The 21,481-nt window shown below is 43.9% G+C and overlaps 1 protein-coding gene across 1 annotated transcript; it reads right to left on the bottom strand.

The window, feature by feature from the left end:
- Positions 1 to 357: 357 nt before the first annotated feature.
- LOC121280715 (heart- and neural crest derivatives-expressed protein 1-like) lies at positions 358 to 3,232 on the bottom strand. Its single transcript, XM_041192832.1, has 2 exons — positions 2,596 to 3,232; positions 358 to 987 (listed from the first exon to the last, which is right to left on the bottom strand). The coding sequence occupies exons 1-2, from the start codon at positions 3,085 to 3,087 to the stop codon at positions 889 to 891; spliced, it is 591 nt and encodes a 196-aa protein (XP_041048766.1). The 5' UTR covers positions 3,088 to 3,232; the 3' UTR covers positions 358 to 888.
- Positions 3,233 to 21,481: the final 18,249 nt, after the last annotated feature.

The following is a 21,481-nucleotide window of genomic DNA, read 5'->3' as shown; positions in this document are numbered from 1 at the left end:
GGAGCGGGACTAGCTGAGTGCCGGGTACCGACGGGCCGAATGGCCTCCTCCTATACTGTAACCCTCCTATGATTCGATACTGGCGCCGGTTATAATGACATGAACGAAGGCCGACTATTTTAGATCCAAGTTTCCCGAGCGCCATCAGTCCGACCCAGGTTCGTCCAGTTTGGTTTGGGAAGCTGCTGCCGGCGTTAGCTCCAAGAACCACTCAGTAGTTTCGGGATTTAATCCAGTGTTGGCCAATGTTGCAAAATGGGTGAGGGGTCGGACTCAAGGAACCTCCAGATAGCCGAAGGTGGACCCCCTTTCCCTTGAGCGGCGAGTCTTGTTCACAAACACGACCGTGTGAAATTGTAAATAGAAAATTATTTATTTAAATACAATTTACAATCGCACATTAACGAAATGCGAAATGGCTAGAGTCAAGAAATCACAACCTGCAATTTCCCCTCTTCTGGTGTGATATTATAGTCGCTTCACTGAAATTATATCGAAGAAAGTAAAATCTCGGTACATTTATAAGTTGTTTAATAATTTGAGTCGAAATAAACAAACCGCGAGAGGAGAATTGTTGGCACTTACAGAAATCTGATCCCTCTCTGGCAATTCTTGCAGGCAACTCAGTGTACTTCGATCAAGACCCAATTTCACCCCCTTTTACTGAGGAATGGTCATTTTACACTGAATGAAATTTAGCTGCAAATATAGATAAGAAATATATTTTTTATACGTTTCCCTTTGCTCACGGGTCCTTAACTTAAACGGATTTAAAATTGCACTTATGCATCTGTAGTGGTTTGCTGCTCGGTTTGGGAAGCCATCCTGTGATCAAGCCCAGTCGTCTTCCGAGTTTGAACAAAACTGTGCAAATTTGCAGTCTCACTGTCACTGCTGCAGCTCCAGCGCCCAGACTTGCTGCGGCCAACCGGTCCTTCCCTTCGCCTTCTTGTCGCTGCTTCTTGTGGAGCTGCGTGCGGTGTCACTCTGGTTAAAATATAACACAAGGTTGAGATGGGTTTGAATAGGTAATCGAGCGGAGCGGGGAGAAAAAAAAAACATCTAATGTAGAATATCACACATGTTACATTTGAGGGGAAGCTGGACAAGCAGCAGGAGGATGGGGTTAGATGAAGAGGGGTGAGTGGAGGCTGGTGCGTAGCATGGATTAATTGGGCCGAACGGCCTGGCCTGTTTGTGCATTGTCAATTCAATGTAATCTCACGACCACATCCAACGTATATTATCTTAACCGCGGCAACCTCACAGGTCTATCTTAGGTTTGCGTGTCAAGTAAGCTCAAGCAAGTGAGAAGATGTGGTTAATTTTAAACGTTCACACGGGGTTCATTTAAAACTTAGAGCAGGAAGTACAAATAGAATCCGTTGTAGAATTGGAGACTGGACGTTTGAGATCGGGTCAGAAAATGAAATAAATTAAACTCCTGACTGGGAATATTTTACCCAACCAGCCTGTACACAACTAACTAGTTTTAAACAGTTGCAATAAACTCAAAACCAGTGTGGATTCTTAAACTGAATGGAACAACGAGAGTTTAGGTGCCATGATCCTACAGGAGTGTGGACTCTTCACCGGGACTGATGTTTATATTTTACAATCATTGTTTTTTTTTGAGGGGGGGTGGTGTGGGAGGAATGGTTCTGTTCGCCAAATTATTGTCCCAGTTTACCTGTATTACGGACGGTTCGGTTGGGTCTGCTTCTCCTTTGTTGAGACAACTAATATTATTATGTCTGAAAATATTACAATTCGGGTCGGCGAGACTCAAAATAATTCCACAACTTCAAGACCCAAGTGCGAGTATTTTTGATTTCAAACTTCAGGGATTAAAACTATCTTTCCTGATGGAAATACCACAGTGAGTTTCTTTTTTTTTTTGGTTGGGGGGGGGGGGAGGGAGTTAATCAGTTTAAAACTTGAATTTCAGTTTAGCTCCTCCTTTTCTGGACCTTCATCAAACGCAGCAAATTTTTAAGAATGGTTTTTAAAATATTAGGGTAACGAATCAGTTGAGAATTTTTTTTAATAAGTTTGACCAGACGAATCCTAGTTTGTAGGCTCTTGGTCAATCCTGTTTGGTTTGATTGCTGATTAAATAGAAATAGCCCAAGTCTAAAGCTGTTCATTGGTAGAGATGTTTAAGATTTCCACCTAGTCGTCAGCCATATATTCCAGGTATTTGGGTTTTTGGTCAGAGCGGACCTTCCGCTTTCTGACAGAACCGCGCCACTCAGTTTGGGTACTTTTGGGACGTTGTTGTGGATCTTAATTTACCCCTAGATTTGTAGCTGGTTTCTTGGGAAGACATTTGCAGAACCCAAGACTCCCAACACTGACTGGTCCCGCCAATATTCATTGTGACTCTGCCTGGACCAACACGTGTGTATTCGATGCAAAAATGGCTTAGTTTTGTTTAAAAGAAACAGCAGAAGGGACGTCCCAACTATTTCAACGGTCCCCGTTAGCCGGGAGCCAAAGCCCCAGGGTCTGAACAAATCTCTGTCTGCTGCTTTCCCAGCTGTCCCCGATGCCCCCCCACCCCCCAACCACCACCCCCCCCAACCACCACCTTACCGTTTCCCGTTTGCGTTTCGCCTCCTTGCTGTCCATTTTCTTCAGGTCCGCTTTGAAGGCTTCCGCCTCCCCCACCTGACTGTCCTTTGCCAGCGTGTCCATCAGGTAGGCGATGTAGCTGGTGGCCAGCCGGAGTGTTTTGATTTTGGACAGCTTGGTGTCTGCCGGGACGTTGGGGATACATTCTCGCAACTCGGCGAACGCGCTGTTGATGCTCTCGGTCCGGCGGCGCTCTTTCCGCGGCACCGTGACTCCCCGCCGCCTGCCCGGTCTCTCCGGGGCCGCGGCAAAGCGGCCGGCCCCCTGCGCCGTGCCGTTAATCCCGTACTCGGAGCTGTAGGAAGGCTGCGTGGCGTAATCGGGAGACATCTCCCCCTGATTGAGGACCCAGCCCTGAAAGAACGAGTGCTCCTGGTGGTAGCGGTTACCCGGGGCAAACGGAAAGCCTTCGTGCATCAAGGCGTGATGTTGGAAACTCCCAACCAGGCTCATGGTTTCAAATCTAGATTCAGTCCGGAGTCAGCAAGAGGGACACGGGCCCAAACTGCAGCTTCTTGAAGCCACTTTCACCTGAAACGGAGAAACCTCATCTCCTCTGGGGTTATTATTTTTTTTTATCCACCACCAACCAACCACCCCCCCCCCCCCCCGAACCCCCCCCCCCACCCACCCACCCACCCACCCCCACCCCACCAGCACTTTTTCTTCCCAACTTTCCGCCTTTGCCCGGGATATTTCGATTGTCAAGTCAAACCGCAGCTCCCTCTTTCCCTCGAATTATGGAAGGGCTTAACCCTGTCAATGCCAGCTTTATATAATGTCGTGTGGGACCGAAGCCAATAGGGTCAAGAGCGACGGGAGAGGAGGAGACTTTGAACCGTTTCCTTTCGGGCAATTGGACAGGATTTCAAAAGCACATTCAGGATAAGACCAGGCGGGCACAAGCGGGTCAAGAGAGAACAGGTAACATCAGCAGCGCTACAGACATAAACTGAAAGAATTGTAAAGGAGTCGAAGTAACGGGTCAGAATAATTCAACTTTTACTAACTTCAGTCGCATTTTCCATTGTGAATGCACACCAATAGTTGTGATGAATATAAACCCAATTCCACAGTAACATGCATGTAGTGTCAATACAGAGCTCCACCATTCTATTGCGGCGGCTGCATTGGGACTAATATTCCACCCACCTAATAGTGACAATACACTGCTCTAATTATGTACGAATGTTTCTTCTGACACTAAGGCCTGTGTTGTGATCCATTATAGCAGGACATCCTCAGTACTTTTCAAGGTAACGGTTCCGCGACAGGTACAGAACAATGTGCACTTTTTTTGGGGGGGTGCTACATCATAGAAATTGTGACATTGATTGGCCAGGACTCCAGGGAGAACGCCCCTGCTCCCCTACCGAATGGCGTCATGGAATCTTTTTACGTCCACCTGAGAGGGCAGGCAGAAGGGTTCGGTTTAAGGTCCAGTCCCAAAGATGGCACCTCCGACAGTGCAGCACCGGAGCGCCAGCCTTGATTTTTGCGCTCAAGTCCTGAGGTGGGACTTGAACCCACAATGTCCTGACTCCGATGTGGGACCGAGTCTTGGTTGGCTAAAAGTTTGATCACAGGCTGGTTTTAAGGAGGATATTGAAGGCGGAGAGATGTATGGAGGGAATTAAGATTAATAATGTAATAATTTAAATCCTGCATTCCACAGTGCAATCTAGCATTGATACTAATGCAATTAGTCCAGTGTCACACATCTCTAATATCATAGAATAATTGACATTGCAAGAAGATTAAAGATTCGTAAATTTTCAAATTGACATGCTCAGTGAGTATTTAGCCTCAGTTTTTAAGGAGACAATGGGAGTTGGACTAAAGGAGGATGCTTGACATGTAGAACGGCTGACATTGTATATCATTTTCAAAAGGAAACAATTTTGGAAGTTAGTGGTATTTAGTGTCGCTGTATCACCAAAGCCAGGTGACAGGTATCTCATGATACAAAAGCAGCTGTATCTACACCACATGCACTGCAGCGGTTCAAGAAGGCAGCTTGCCACCACCTCAAGGGCAATTAAGGATGGGCAACAAATGCTGGCCCAGCCAGCAACGTCCACATCCCATGAATAAATTAAAAAAAGATTGAAAAGGAATACTCAGTCAGCTTTCCCTTTCAATTTTTTTGGAATAGGAACTGTGCCAAACGAATGTGTGATGGTAAATTTTGCATCTGTGCTGGTGGAAGGGGAAAGGAAGAAGATGAGAAATAATACTGCATGGGATACACGGTAATTTGATAAGGTGGATTCAAAATTGGCTTAGTTGTAGGAGACAGAGGGTGACGACAGAAGGATGCTTTAGTGACTGGAAGCCAGTGTCCAGTGGCGTACCACAGGGATCTGTGCTCAGTCCCCTATTATTTGGCATTTATATAAATGACATAGATGACTATGTAGGGGGTAGGATTAGTAAGTTTGCAGATGGCACAAAGATTGGCCCGGTGGTTAACAGTGAGGCTGAGTGTCTTGGGCTACAGGAAGATATAGACGGGATGGTCAAATGGGCAGATAAGTGGCAGATGGAATTTAACCCTGAAAAGTGTGAGGTGATACACTTTGGAAGGAGTAATTTGACAAGGAAGTATTCAATGAATGGCATGACACTAAGAAGTTCTGAGGAACAAAAGGACCTTGGCGTGTGTGTCCATAGATCTCTGAAGGCAGAGGGGCATGTTAGTGGGGTGGTGAAAAAGGCATATGGGACACTTGCCTTTATCAATCGAGGCATAGATTACAAAAGTAGGGAGGTCATGTTGGAGTTGTATAGAACCTTGGTGAGGCCACAGCTGGAGTACTTTGTGCAGTTCTGGTCGCCACATTATATGAAGGATGTGATTGCACTGGAGAGGGTGCAGCGGAGATTCACCAGGATGTTGCCTGGGATGAAACATTTAAGTTATGAAGAAAGGTTGGATAGACTTGGGTTGTTTTCGTTGGAGCAGAGAAGATTGAGGGGCGACCTGATTGAGGTGTACAAGATTATGAGGGGCATGGACAGGGTGAATAGGGAACAGTTGTTTCCTTTAGTTGAAGGGTTAGTCATGAGGGGACATAAGTTCAAGGTGAAGGGTAGGAGGTTTAGGGAGGGATGTGAGGAAAAATTTTTTACCCAGAGGGCGCTGATGGTCTGCAATGCACTGTCTGTGAGGGTGGTGGAGGCAGTTTGTCTCACATCCTTTAAAAAGTACCTGGCTGAGCATTTGGTACATCATAATATTCAAGGCTATGGGCCAAGTGCTGGTAAATGGGATTAGGTAGGTAGGTCAGGTGTTTCTCATGTGTTGGTGCAGACTTGATGGGCCGAAGGGCCTCTTCTGCACTGTGTGATTCTGTGAAGACCTGTTAATCCCTGGATAAGCTCCTGGGGCTGGATGAGGCAGAATGAGGTCTACAACCCCCATACACTGACTGGCTCTTCCCTGACCATTGCATGGTAGTGCAGCAGGGTGGATGAATCCAGATGACTGGTCCATTTCCCTCCTTTTCACTCTGATTATTGACACTTCCTAAAACCACAGCAATATTGGTCCTGTGATCAGCAAATAGAAGAAGAGAGTCTTGAGGAGACCTCCTTTCTACCCATATAGGTCCTGGCTCACAACTCCTGAGATAGTGAAGTTAATCTGTGCCCACATGTAGCAGGACCTCAAGAACATTCAGGCTCGGGCTGATGTGGCAACAATAACTTGCATTTATATAGCACTTTTAACATAATGAAATGTTCCAAGTTGCTTTACAGGAGCATTGTAAAACAAAATATGACACGATCGAAATAGAAGATATAAAGTTAGATGAACAAAAGCATTGTTGAAGAGGTTTTAAGGAGTGCCTCAAAGGAGGAGAGTGAGATAGAGAGGCAGAGAGGAAGGGAGAGGCAAATAAATTGTATCACATAAGTGTCCATATTCAATCAGAGAGAAGTTAACCACCTCCCCCTGACATTCAAAGGCATTACCAGTATCAAGTCTCCCACCATCAACGTTATTGACCAGAAATTAATCTGGACCAACTATATAAATATTGTGGCTATAAGAATAGATTAGAGGCTGGGAATTCTGCAGAGAGCAACTCATTTGACTTGCTAACACCTGCCCATCATCTACAAGGTGCAAGTCAGGAGTGTGTTGGAATACTGCCCATTTACCTGGATGAGTTCAGCTCCAACAACACTCAAGAAGCTCAATTCTATCCAGGACAAAGCAGTCTACTTGATTGGCACAATATTCATCAATTTAAACATGCTCTCCTTCCACCACTGGTGCATATTGGCAGCAGTGTGTACCATCTACAAGATGCACTGCAGCAACTCACCAAGGCTCCTTTGATAGCACCTTCCAAACCCATGACCTCTACCACCTAGAAGGACAAGGACAACAGGTGCATGGAAACATCACCACCAACATGTTCCCCTCCATATCCAGACTTGGAATTATATTAGCCATTACTTCATTGTTGCTGGGTCAAAATCTTGGAACGCCCTTCCCAACAGTGGTCTCACTAAAGCACTCCCAGGACTTTCCAGCTCCCTCATTGGCAGAAACCTGGCCATAAGCCCACTGTACACATTCAGTAATCCCAAACCAGGAAAATAAGCTAGAAGTAGGAGAGGGAAGTGGAAGTTCATCCCAAAGAGGGGATTCTGATTTCTAGGACGCAGAATTTTCCTTATTCATTCCAGGATTGTGAGCATCGTTGGCAAGATCAATATTTATTGGCCCATATCCAATTGCCCTTGAGAAGGTGGTGGTGAGCCAACATCTTGACAATTGAATGGTTTGCTAAGGAAGTACATCATATTGCTGTGATCTGGAGTCACATATAGGCCTAGACTGGGTAACAATTGCCTTCCCTAAAGGACACTTGTGAACCAGATGGCTTTTTGTAATGATCCAATCGTTTCATGGTCACCATTACTGATAATAGCATTTTGTCCCAGATTTATTTAATTAACAGAATTTAAATTTACCAGCTACCACAGTGGGATATGAACTCATATCACTGGATCATTAGTCCAGGCCTACTGGATTACTAGTGCCATAACATAACCACTGGGCTACAGTTTTCATTAACACTGAGGAAACTATTCACTAATCGCTGACTGCCAACAAAAATTTGGAAAAGACAGCTTATACTTAGTTATTTGAATTTTTTATGAATTCCTTGCCTGTGTGGATAAAGTGATGCTTGTTTTACATATGCATTTTCAGAATACATTTGACAAGTTGCCACCTTAGAGACTTGTTATGAAAATTAAGGCCCATAGAATTAAAGGAATGTAATTGTGTGAATATAAAGCTGGCTAGCAGACAAAAGTAGAACAGAAATTCATGTTTTTTTCAGATTAGATGTATAAAGTGGTTTTCAGAAAATAGCTCGTTGTGCCTCTTCAGGCTCTTTCCTTTAGCAATCCAGAATTAATCCCGTTAAAATAGGAATTTTAAATTTTAAAAAGAATACATGCATTTATCGAGCACTTTTCACAACCACCGGACATCTCTAAGCACTGTACAGCCAATGAGGTAATTTTGAATTCTAGTCACTGTGTAATGTAGGAAGTGCGGCAACCAATTTTCACAAAGCAAACTCCCACAAGCAACAATGTGATAGTAACCAGATAATCTGTTTTTGTGATGTTGATTGAGGGATAAATATTGGCCAGAAGATCAGGGATAACTCTCCTGCTTTTCTTCAAAATAGTGCCATGGGATCTTTTATATCCACTCGAGCAGGCAGATAGGGCCTTGTTTTAACATCTCATCCAAAAGGCAGCACCTCTGACAGTGTAGCACTCTCTCAATACTGTACTTGATTTTATATGCTGAAGCCCTAGAGTGGGTCTTGAACCCAGAACCTTATGACCCAATGTAAAGAGAGCTACCAATTTAGCCACAGAGATGTTAGAGGAACAGTAGCCAATGTTTTTTTAATTCTTTTATGGGATGTTCATGAGTTTGTAAGTGATGTTGGTTTTTCAAAAAGAGAGGTGCAGCGAATGTTTTCAACAAAGAGATCATTGGCACGTGGAATGGCCAAGCCACTACACTGATGGAGCAGAACCTCTAAGATTTTAAGAAGAAATAAAAGCAAATAATATTCAGTTATTCATGGACTTTGACCCAGTTGAAGTTGATTTTATCTTATTTATCTTATAGTACAACAGCAGGCCACTTGATCACCCACCTGCAAGTTCCCCTCCGAGCCACTCACCATCCTGACTTGGAAATGCATTGCAGTTCCTTCACTGTTGCTGGATCAACATCCTGAAACTCCCTAACAGCACGTTGGGTGTACCTATACCACATGGACTGCAGCAGTTCAAGAAAGCAGCTCATCACCACTTTCTCAAGGGCAATTAGGAATGATCAATAAATGCTGGCCTAGCCAGAGATGCCTACATCCCATGAATGAATAAAAAAACTATCCATTCTCAGATTAATCCCACCCTGCCCTTCTCACCATACCCTTTAATATTGTACTCAGTCTAATTCAATTTTTCCATTCAGTCTCCCCATACTGTTCAATATTCCACTCAGTCTAATCCCACTCTCCTGCCTACTCCCCCTACATGTTAATGTCCTATCCAGTCCAATCCTACTTTCTTACTCACTGGTCATACCTTTTAATATGCCATTTGAAAACTACATTGATAAAACATCTTTACTGCAGATCATTTTCCAATGGGCTTTACAGAAAGGAAAGGAACAATCTTAAACCAGACAGGAAGTAGTTTCAAGAAAATAAAAATAACTTGCACTTATCGTCATCCAAAGTGTTTCACAGACCATGAATCATTTTGAAAGTGGACTGAATGCTATTTGTTGGCAGATGCAGAAGTTAGTTGCTGAACAGAGATGTCCCATAAACAGCAATGAACTAAAGGGCCACACAGTCTGTTCTTGATGGTGTTGGTTGAGAGAAAAACATTGACCAAGTGAAATCCCTGGTCTTCTTTGTAATAGTGCCAGGAGATCTTCCTCCCTTTTCAGTTGGATATTAAAGCCAAGTTAATGTCTCATCTGAAAGATATCAACTTTAACAGTGCAGCATTCCCTCAGTACTTCAGTGAAGTGTCACCCCAGATTATGGGTTCAAAACCTGTTGTGGACTGAGGCTCAAACCCACAACCTTCTGATTCAGAGGTGATGGAATGATCACTGAACCAAGCTGACATATAACAGGACTTGAAGATTAAATTCATCTCAAACCCACTACACTATTAACCCAACTAGGATGACTTGCCCATTAGGTCGTGGAGTGAAGTTTCTGAAGGGGTAGACAGTTGTACAAAAGGCCAGAATTTGGCATCCTAGACCACGGAAGGAGATAAGATTATAGAGATAGGATATGGGGGTGGTCTTGGAGCGTTTTGAAGATGAGACTATGGATTTTATATTTAAACCTGCTAGAGATGTGAAGAGAATCCATGAAGACAATTAATGCAAGACCAAATATGGGCAGCTGAGTGCTCTGGCACTACATGAAACATACATTCAGCATGTATCAGGGCTCATTATCAATGGAATATTCAATGCTTTATTGATACCTTTAAATATCTGAAAATTTTGATAAAGTGCAAGTTTATATTGTAATTGGAGGCATCTTTTTGGTTCCTTAGTCATGGATCAGAGAAATGGAAGATTTACAATGATGTCCTGAAACCTTGTCTAAACTTGCTCTGATAATAGGGTTAGAAAATGTTCACCTTTTTACCTGCTTTTAGATGCAAATCTTTACAACCTTCTGTCTAAATTTATATTTTATTGCTAGGAATAGGAGTCAGCCAGAATTTGGCATCTTGAACCTGGTTCGCCATTCAGTGATGTCATGGCTGATCTGTGAACTGACTGCATGTACCCAGTTTTGTCTCATATCTCTTAATACCATTGGTAAACAAATATCTATCAATCTCAGATCAAAACTGACAATTGATCTACCAGCAATTGTCCTTTGCAGAAGAGAGGTGTGGTGCTCAAAACTGCTCACAGCAGCACTGACGTTGCTCAAACATTGATTTTTACAGCATGACTTCTATTAGAAATTAGACCTTTATCTGAAAAGAAAAGAATTTCAGGGCTACAGAGAAAAGGAAGTAGAGTGGCATTAGGTAAATTGCTCCTTCAGAGGGCCAGCACAGACACAATGGGCTAAATGGACTCTTTCTTTGTTGTAGCCATTCTATGGTACTATTCAAGATCTCTAAATATAAAGCCCAGCCCAGCCTTTTTTATTATTATTTTCCATACATGTCCATGACATTTTAATGATTGTGCCTGGACTCCCAAGTCTCTTTGGACCTCCATTGTTTTTAGTTTTTCACCATTTGGAAAGTACTCTGTTTTCTCCTTTTTATGTTCCAAGTGGATGGCCTCACATTTGCTGCATTGAATTCCAAGTGCCACAGTTTTGCCCATTCATTTAATGTATCAATATCTCTTTGTAATGGTATGCTTTCATCTACACTGCTTACAATGCTGCCTATCTTTGTGTCTTCCTTTGTGGCTTCCCATTCCCATCATCTAAATTGTTACTGAATATGGTGAATGGTTGAGGCCCAACACAGATCCTGCAAGAGACCACTAGTCCCATTCTGTCAATTTTAGTTCCTGCCCTTTATCCCTAATCTCAGATTCCTGCTACTCAGCTACATTCCTAACCAGGCCAATAATCTGTCTTCAATTCAATGAGCTGAAAATTTAGCTCACAGTTTCTTAAGATGGTCTTTATGGATGTTATTAATATAAACTTCTATAAGGCATTAGATAGACTTTGTCCACTACTTTTATCACCTCTTTAAAAATCAGGTTTGTCAGTCATGACTTACCCTTTACAATCAATGCTGGCTCCCTTCGATCAGCTGAAAATATTCAAGGTGTTCAGTCACTTTATTCTCAATTATAGACTTTTATATAGACAATTATATCAAGTAATTTCCCGATAACAGCTGTTGGTACTAACTGGTCTATAAGTCCCTGGTTTCCCCCAAAAAACTTTCTTTATTAGCAGAGTGGCAATTTTGTTTTATTCTTTCATAAGATGTGGGCATCACTGGCTAGGCCAGCATTTATTACTCATCCCCAAATTCCCTTGAGAAGGTGGTGGTGAACTGCATTCTTGAATTGCTGCAGTCCATGCCATGTAGGTACACCCACAGAGTTATTAGGGAGAGAGAGTTCCAGGACATTTATCCAGTGACCATGAAGGAACTATAGCGATTTAATTCCAGTCAGGATGGTGTGTGATTTGGAGGGGAACTTGCAGGTGGTGGTGTTCCCATCTGTCTGCTGCCCTAGTCCTTCTAGGTGGCAAAGATTGGTGTTGTTGAAGGAGTCATGGTGAGTTGCTGCAGTGCATCTTGTAGGTGGTACACACTACTGCCACTGTGCGTCAGTAGTGGAAGGAGTGAATTTTGAGAGTGGTAGACGGGGTGCCAGTCAAGTTAGTTGCTTTGTCCTGGATGGCGTTGAGCTTCTTGCGTGTTGTTGGAGCTGCACTCATCCTGGCAATTTTCCAATTTTCCGATCTAAAGGAACAGTTCCTGAATCAAGAGAGCTTTGTGAATGCCCTAACTATAATATTCCAATGTTCTCACCTACTTCCTATAAATCCTTTGGATGGAAACCACCTGGTCCTGGGTATTTATTACACTTTAGCACCATTATTTTCATTACTGTTATTTTGCTTATGTTAATGTGGGTGAGTGTCCCCTTGCCTGATTCAGCACAATTTCCTTGATGTCTTGCATGCTGACCTTTTCCTCTACTGTAAATATTGATTTCAGAAATCGTTCAACATGTCCACTATTTTCTTATTTTTATTGACAATATCACCATTGTCAGTTTTCAAATTGTAAAAATTGTGCGTTGAGTTTGAAATCCCTTGCAAGCCCTTTTGCAGGTCTGTTTTGTCAGCCTTTATATGTATTTTGCAACTCTCCCAGTCACCAGGATATGTGATAATTTTTGCATGCTTTTACTTTTATTTTGATGTCTCTCACCTCTATTGTGCATGACTGTCTATTTTTCAAGGGGAGTACTTGTCCCTTTGGGATATAAACAAAGACAACAGATAAAGGCGAACACCACTACCTGCAAGTTCCCCTTCAAGTCACTCACCATCCTGACTTGGAAATATATCGCCGTTCCTTTGTTGTCGCTGGGTCAAAATCCTGGAACTCCCTCCCTAACAGCACTGTGGGTGTACCTACACCACATGGACGGCAGCGGTTCAAGAAGGCAGCTCACCACCACCATCTCTAGGGCAGTTAGGAATGGACAATAAAAACACATTTCACGAACGAATATTTAAAAAAAAACTTTTAAATTCTTTTTTGGACACCTACCACTGATCATCTGTTATCTTAACCCACTAACAGATTTGCCCAGTTTACTATGGGTAGTCTATTTTATCTCATTGAAGTCAGTCTTACTTAAATCTAGAATCTTAGCAGCTATTTCACTCTTCTCCCTCTCAAACATTTGTTTGGACTCTATTATATTTTGATCCCTGTTAGATAAATGTTGATCCACCCGTGGACTGTTCACTAAATTTGACTCCTTACTTATTACTAAATCGAAATATGGCATACTCTCGCGATGGTTATTTAAAAACCCATCATTTTGTGGTTTTCTAGCTAAACTATGTTCATATCCCACTGCGTTTCTGTCAGACAAGTGAACTGTGGCCCTCGCGGAACTGGAACATTGTGCATTGCCAGGAATATGGATATTAGTTATAATCTGGATAATCTAGTCCACCGACAAGACCCCCTCAAGCGACAGTGGATAGATTCCATCTCTTAAGGGTCTCTCAAATATTGTGCTACCGTTTAATCCAATTTACCTAAACATTTAATGAGTTTTTTTTTTTAAAACAAATATCATTCATGGGATGTGAGCTTCGTTGGCTGGGCCAGCATTTATTGTCCATCCCTAATTGCCCCTTGAGAAGGTGGGTTGAGAAGTTTTTTTAAAATAAATCTGAAGCCAGGGGGCAGGCATAATCATCTGTCACCTTCGGATGGATCATTTGCCGTGAGGCACTTATTTTTTGCTGCACACTCTTTCATTCAAAATTGGGGCAATCGCTTCATTCATTCATTCATTCACAGATTGGATTAACATTCCCGGCTTCTCTGGCCAACCGACATCCCATAATTGATTTTAAAAAAATATATAAAAGAATCGGGGGTCAAATCGCTCCGACGAGCGGCGGGCGACCCGTTTCAAATTTCAAATGAATAATGGAAATGGTGTGGCCCAGAGAGAGACAGACACTCAACCCGGAACCTTTAATCCCAGAACCGACCCCCCCCCCCCCACCCTCACCAACCCCCCGCAAGTGAAAGAAAGCGAGAGGTTCACGGAAAGTTGGCGTTGTTGTAATACGGTGTGAGCCGCCGAGGTATTAACACGAAGTGACCGGCAGCCACGGGTCCCGTTTAATTAATAAATAGAGCGCCCGTCAGTTGAGGCAAGAAACCCGGGTTATTTTAAGGGAATCAGCCCAGATGCTCCCAATCGGATACCCTCAGGGCACCAAGAAACCGGCTAAAGTCGCCGATTGGAAAAATCCAGGTGTGTTTAAGAGAGAGAAAAAAAAAGACTTTCCAAAGGGGCAAAGCGATGCATAACTAGCCCAGACCCGGTCCTTAGAGTGGATGATAACCTGATCGCCTTTCTGCCCCCTCTACTGATCAGTGATAACTTGGGGTCTGGAACGGGAAGCACTCTGGAGCTGAGCTTTGCCGACTTCCGTGTGTCGAGTCCTTGCCGGAGTTTGGAAAGCTGTGGATTTTGAGTTCAAAACGGAGAAGGTGGGAGAGGATCTAAAACTTCAACTCAGGCAACTAGTCGGATTTATGTTAAATTGCTTTTCATTCATTTCCATTTGATTTGCTCCGAGGTTTTTCGCAGGTCTTTTTTAAAAAAAAATAAACTTTCTTACAAATTGGAGCTGCCTGTTTTATATATATATATATATATATGTGTGTGTGTGTGTGTGTTCTGGAAGAATTGTAAATTCTCTCAATCCCAAATTTCCCCTTTGAAGATTTCGACGGCACTTGGGCTCCTTTGACTTTTAACCCTTTGAAACGAAATAGCCTTTTTAATAAATAATGATTAAACATTTACTTCCTGCCAAACATCACAGCGTCGAGTCGAGTACCCCGGTTTTATTAACCGTCTGTCTTGCTTTAATCTCGATTTTTGAGTGTAAAAAGGGCGAGTTTCAGGAAGACACGAATGAACAATGATAATCTGATCGCCTTTCTGCCCCCTATCGCAGAGCGGACTGGAGGAGACTGGATGACTCGCTCTTTGACTTCTGTACCATTGATCTTATCGAACCCATAATTAATATGAAATTCGTCAATTTCAATGTCTTCACCGGGTTTTTTTTTTCATGGAATAATAGAAACCGACAACATGATTGAAAAATGCAGCCAAGCCGGGGGAAAGTCACAACCAATAAGTAGAAAAAACCTGGTTCCTCCTGTTCCTGAGCGCACGTGGGTGGATCGGGTGCACATTTCGGGGGTTTTTTTTGCATTTATTCAGCGAACTGCGATCCAGAAGGTGGCCGATCAGTGTTCAGTCAGGTAAGTGCCAGATAATAGACATGTCAGCAAAGTGAAAACTCTTGGGAGTAAAGGGACAGTAGCAGCGCCGTTTCAACATTGGTCAAGGGACAGAGAGGAATGGGAATGATGTTTTTCAGACTGGAGTGGGGTATACGGGGGGGGGGTGGGGAGGAGGGGGAATATACAGTGGGGGGGTATACTGGAGTATACAGTGGGCGGTATACAGCTGGGGGTATACGAGTGGGGGTTTACCGTGGGGATGTACAGTGGGGGAATACAGTGGTGTTCCCTGGAGCTTGGTGTTAGGAGGACTGCTCCATTGGATATATCTGAGTGACCTGGACTTGGATACAGATGGCATAATTTCAAAGTTTGCAGGTGACATGAAACTCTGAAAAGTGGTAAACAATGAGGTGGCTATAACAGATACAAAAACAGAAAATGCTGGAAAAACTCAGCGGGTCTGGCAGATTTGTGGAGAGAGAAACAGAGTTAACGTTTCGAGTCCAATATGACTCTGCTTCGGAGCTCTTTCCAGCATTTTCTGTTTTTTTTTTAAAAATTCAGACTTCCAGCATCTGCAGTATTTTGCTTTTATCTATGGATGTAACAGGTTATGGGGGACGGGTGGAGACGGATTGGTGAAATGGGTAAGACACATGGCAGATGATATTTAACACAGGGAAGAGCTAAGTGATGCATTTTGTTCAGAAAAAGTGAGGGAAACTAAATGGTACCAATTCAGTGGGTGCAGGAACAGAAAGACCTTGGGCCGTACAAACGCAAATCTTTGAAGGTGGTAAGACAAGTTGAAAAGTTATGAAAAAAAATGCATCAGCCTTCTTCCCTTTAGTAATAGAGTACAAATTCAAGGACGTTGTGTTAAATACTTTAAAACGCTGGTCAGACATCAGTTGGAGCATTGTGTTCAGCTCTGGGCACCACACTTAAGGAAGGATGTCAAGGCCTTGGAGAGGGGGCAGAGGAGATTTACTAGAATGGTACCAGTGGTTAGGGATTTCAGTGATGTGCAGAGACTGGAGAAGCTGGGATTGTTCTCTTTAGAGCACAGAAGGCTAAGAGGAGGTTTGGTAGAGGTGCTCATTAATAGTTTTGATAGAGTAAACATGGAGAAACGGTTTGCAGTGGTAGAAGGGTCAGTAGCCAGAGGCATATAAGATGATTGACAAAAGAATCAGGGATCACATAAGGAAACATTTCTTTTTTCTTTTACACAGCGAGTTTTTTATGATCTGGAACCGCAAAGGCGGTGGAAACAAATTCAACAGTAACTTTCAGAAGAGAATTGGATACATACTTAAAAAGGAAACAAATACAGGGACGCGAGGAAAGAACAAGGCAGGGGACAGGTCGGAAAACGCTTTCAACGAACAGGCACAGGTGTGATGGGCAGAATGGCCTCCAACTATAGCATTCTGTGGAATCGACAGTTACTGCCCGGAAGATTTCACTTGAACGGCTGGGAGTCAAATACAAGTTCCTTTTAACAAAATATGTCAAAGAAAGCTGTTTAACTGGAAGATGAATACCTGATACATTCATTTTCTGTGTACCAGTTCTGTTATCCTTCCCCCAGTTCCACCCTGATAGTGATGATATTCACTGACTGCAGGAGCTGACATTCACTCGGACACGTTTTGTTGTTTGCTACAGAGACAAACAATAATTCTGCAGCCAATATTTCTGCAAATATTGGTTTCCTGTTGCAGTTATGAACTGCACTGGGCGCAGTAAGCTCTGCTTAATACTTGGACACGGAAATGCGATTAAATGTCTGTTTTCACTTAATGTCGATTTATGACTTGTGGAATCTTGGGCGACTTCAGGCGCGGGTAGATTTTTTTTTAAATAAGGTTATAAATGCGAACAATGATAAAATGGAGAAGGACCCGGAGGAGATTGGATGGAGAGGGGCCGACTGGGCTATGCTCTGTCCCTTTCTCTTTCTATGTGCTTGTGTGAGTGTTACAAAGGGGTTTGAGCCTTTGAATGTGTGTGGGGAAAACTCGCCAGTGACTAAATGGAGAGGGAAAAATCACAGTGAATTCCCGCCCGGTAAACGCATTAACCAATTACTGGGATCATCAGGTATTGACCATGGCCCGCAACACAAAGCCTAACTCTGCGGCTGTTACCGCCGAGCCGACAAGGGGACAGATATCTCCAGCCAAGCACCGCCCTGATCCCAGTCACAGCCCAGCAACGATTCCACCATCGGCACCAAGAAACTTCATCAGGTAGTTCGGACATCGTTCCCCTCATTTGAAATGTTCCAGACTTGCCCCAGAGGCAACTCTTGCAATAAAATGAAATTGAACATTTATCCCACCACCACCACCACGCCCCCCCCCCCTCCCCCCCTTAACGAATTCAATCGCTCGTCCGCCTCCCAGCTCCATCTCCAGAACCGGGTTAACGGGAGAACCGTTGGGTGGGCGGCGGCGGGGAAGCGGGAGTGTTGGGTGGGGCAGTAGGCGAAGAGTTCTTTCTTGTTTTGGATGGGGGAGTGGGTTTTTTTGGATAGGTGATGGGCAAAGCGTAACAATTTAAGATGTACATTGTAATGGAGATTAATAATTTCTCCTTTATTAAATTTTAGCAGCAAAGCTAATCTTTTTTGTACAGACGTGAATCTGAAGTTTTGCAAGTTTCCTACAGTTTATCCCATGGTTTGGATTTTAACTTATTTCTTTTGCACGCGTACATTAATGTAAAAAAAACCCCACACCCACAGCAAATATCTCCACGCTGACTCATGTTCTTGGCATGGGAAAAGGCCGAGGCTTGTCAATATCAGTGGTACCCTTGCAGTGTTCAATTGTTCTGTGTTTGAATACGTGAGTCTGGTAATTGAATGATGTTCACTGTGCTCCATTGGTTAAACCTATGTGTGGACTCTGGGCAAAGTAAATGGGCACCGCCAAAATTATTGGAAAGTGAGCTGTAGTCAGGAGTGCCGACATTTTGTGATTGCTGAGATATTTTAAAACTCTTGTAAATAAACCTATTGCACACTTAGAAACCAGTGTCATCTCTATATTGCTCTGAGATATATAAGATATACAACAACTGTGGACAGTTGAATGGTCTTCCAGCACTCGCTGACAAGGCAGGGTTGGAGCCAGGGGTGGTGACTCTGTAAAATAACAGTTCCTATTCCTGGTTCACAGTTAGGATCCAGCACCTGGGTGCAAACCCCTGCACTCGTTAAGAGTTATGAACTCCACTGGACAAGCCACCAAGATCCTGAAAACCATCCTATTTCTGTAAACATTCTGGCAATGTAAGAATCCAGGAGTAGGCAACTTAATCTCTTGAGCCATTTCCACCAATCAGCTTAGATCTTTACTGACCTATATCTTAATTCTATGAAGCACCTTGGTTTCATAACCCTTAATATTGTTACATAACCAAGAAAAAAATTGATCACTCATGGTTTTGACTCCCAACCTCAAGAGATTTTTTCGGCTGAGAGATCCAGATTTGCATGAACTGGTGGTTCATGACTTCAACTCTCACTGCCCTTGCTCTAATGTTAATGTTATTCCTTGTTCTACCATTTCCCCAACAAAGGAAATGTTTTTTCTCTCTAGAAACCCTATCAACACTTTAAATGGTCTTAGCTACTTCCCTTTTAATTCTTTTTTCATGGGATATAGGCACCACTGGCAAGATCAGTGTTTACTGCCAATCCCCAATTGCCCTTGAGATGTTGGTGGTGAGCTGCTGCCTTGAACCGCTGCAGTCCCTCTGGTCCAGGTATAATCACAGTGCTGTTAGGAAGGAAGTTCCTGCATTTTGACCCGGCCATGATGAAGTCAGAATTGTGTGTGGCTTGGAGGGGAACTTGCAGTTGGTGGGATTCCCATGCACCCGCTGCCCTTTTCCATCTAACTGAAAGAGGTGTCCCCTTATGAGATCACCCTTAATCCTTGATAGCTAAGCGAATCCAAGCTTAGTCTATACAGCCTGTCCTCATAATTTAATCATATTATCCCTGGTAAACCCTTTAATCTGGTGAATCTGCATTAACTACCTCCAACGTCAAGACTGAGTAGAGTTGAGGGGTTGAGGATGTGGGCGGGTGGGGGTGAGGGGATGGACCTAAGATGGGTTGGTGAGTGGGGATGAGGGTCAGGAATGGGGGTGGGTGCAGGGGAGAGGGTGAGAGGATGAGGGGAGGGGATGGGGTGAGGGGGTGGGTGGGTGGGGATGAGGTGGAGGGGATGGGGCAAGTGTGGGGGAGGGGATGGGGTGGGCAGGAGGGGTAGGGCAGGGGAGGGATGGGGTGGGCAGGAGGGGTGTAGGTGGGCAGGATGGGGAGGGCAGGGGAGGGGATGGGGTGGGCAAGTTGGGGTGAAAGGGAGGGGATGGAGCGGGTGAGTGGGGGCGAGGGGTGTGGTGGGTGAGTGGGGAGGGGACGGGGTGGGAGTGTGGGGGAGGAGGTGAGGGGGTATGGGGATGGGCGAGTGGTGGGGAGGAGATGAGGAGGGATGGGATGGGTGATTGGGGTTGAGGGGGCGGAGGTGAAAGGGATGCTGGTGGGCGAGTGGGGAAGAGGAGGGAAGGGGATGGGGTGAGCCAGTGGGGTGGAGTGGATGGGGGTGGGTGAGGGGGGGAGGTGGGCGCGGGTGGTGGGAGGGTGCAGTTTTTTTTGTTGAGCTGGGCTCTTGCAGCCCTGAGGAGTTAGCATTGGGAACTCTCCTCCTGGTCCATGGTCTTTATCATTTGGCGATGGCTGAGCTGTCAGCGTGAAACACGCTCCCAAACTCGCTAACCAGGAGGTGTAAAATCACACCGTTTGCCGAATGTGAAGTGTCTCTTGCAGCACCTTAAAGCTGAGGGGAAGGAATTGCCATGAATAAAAAGAATGGAGATTTCAGAGCCCTGTGGACTTTTCTGTGCGCCCTACAACAGGAGAGTCCATTACATTCGGACAGGTACCTCCCAAACCAGCGCCTTGTCTTCTCCAACTGCAGCTGAGGCTCTCTCTAATTGAAGCTGGCAGTGATCTCGTCAGCGGGCATAATCTGCCAGGAATCAGATGGCATGCTCAGACCCTGATCAATGGGAGCTCAGGGACAGACCGACACTCCGCAGTAAGTCAATACTTCATCTCCCTTTCCTCCTTCGGTCGCGTTACTGGTGAACTTTTATGTGCCACAAGTTACGGCGGAGACTAAAAACAAACCTCTTTTTTTGGTCATTAGTGCATTATTGGAATAGCTGGCCTTATTTGGGTCGGTAACATTAGCGCCCGCTGTCAATCCCATCGGGAAAAAAAACTTTAGAAATAGCAGTGGGCTGCAGGAGAACTGATCTCTGTCTGACTCTTTTGAAAATTAGCATCATTCCAAAGACGAGGATGAATAATGTATCGCTCCAACTGGTATGAAAGATTGTGCTCTGAAGTCTGGTGTGTTATGATCAGAGAAGTTGAAAAGGAGATTCATATAAACAATCAGAAACATGATACAAATAGAAGCAAGAAGTGGAGCGAGGGGAATATGGAATAAGACTTCATGTAAACATTAAGATAAATAGTTTAGATTTCTATGGCATTGGATCCAAAAAAAAAGATAAAGGGATTGAATCATTTAAAAATGAAAGAGTTGATCCATCCAAGAGTGAGGACATAATGCAAATATTCAGTAAGTAGTCGTTTGGTACTACAGAACGTGAGTATTGCTGAAAAAAGAGACATGTCGAAGTTTTTCATCTTGCACTCATCAGGATGTTTTGCAAGAATACCAATATAAGAGGAAAGCAACAATTTATCCTGTATGTGATTGCTGATGGCAGGTGGACTCTGTTAGAGGCATTGACATGGGAGAATGCACCAGTGATGTTGACTGACAGTTAACTGCCAATCATTGTTTGAAATTTAAACCAGGCATCTTGATCCTGATTGTCAAGGCGTGTCTCTTTTTTCAGCAATATTCAGAAGCTATTTGGGATTATAGTTTTATCAGTCATTCTCCTGTTGGCTGTAACTCTAGAATATTCATGGCAACCTCAGAAAAACTGTGTTAAGTGGGGTTGGGGAATGTGGGGAGGTGGTATAGAAAGACTAGGTGCATCTTGAATAAAAATAATGCATCCCAAGCCAACTTCAAATAAGTCCACACAATGCACTCCCATTGAATCAACCCAAATCAAGCTAATTGTAACCATGATCCAAGCTAACCCTAACCCAAAATAGTCTTAACCCAAATCCACACAA

Source organism: Carcharodon carcharias, chromosome 8 (genome assembly GCF_017639515.1).
Source record: "Carcharodon carcharias isolate sCarCar2 chromosome 8, sCarCar2.pri, whole genome shotgun sequence".
Lineage (NCBI taxonomy): Eukaryota > Metazoa > Chordata > Chondrichthyes > Lamniformes > Lamnidae > Carcharodon > Carcharodon carcharias.
Note: the sequence above shows the minus strand (reverse complement) of the source record. Positions and strands in the feature narration are given on the sequence as shown.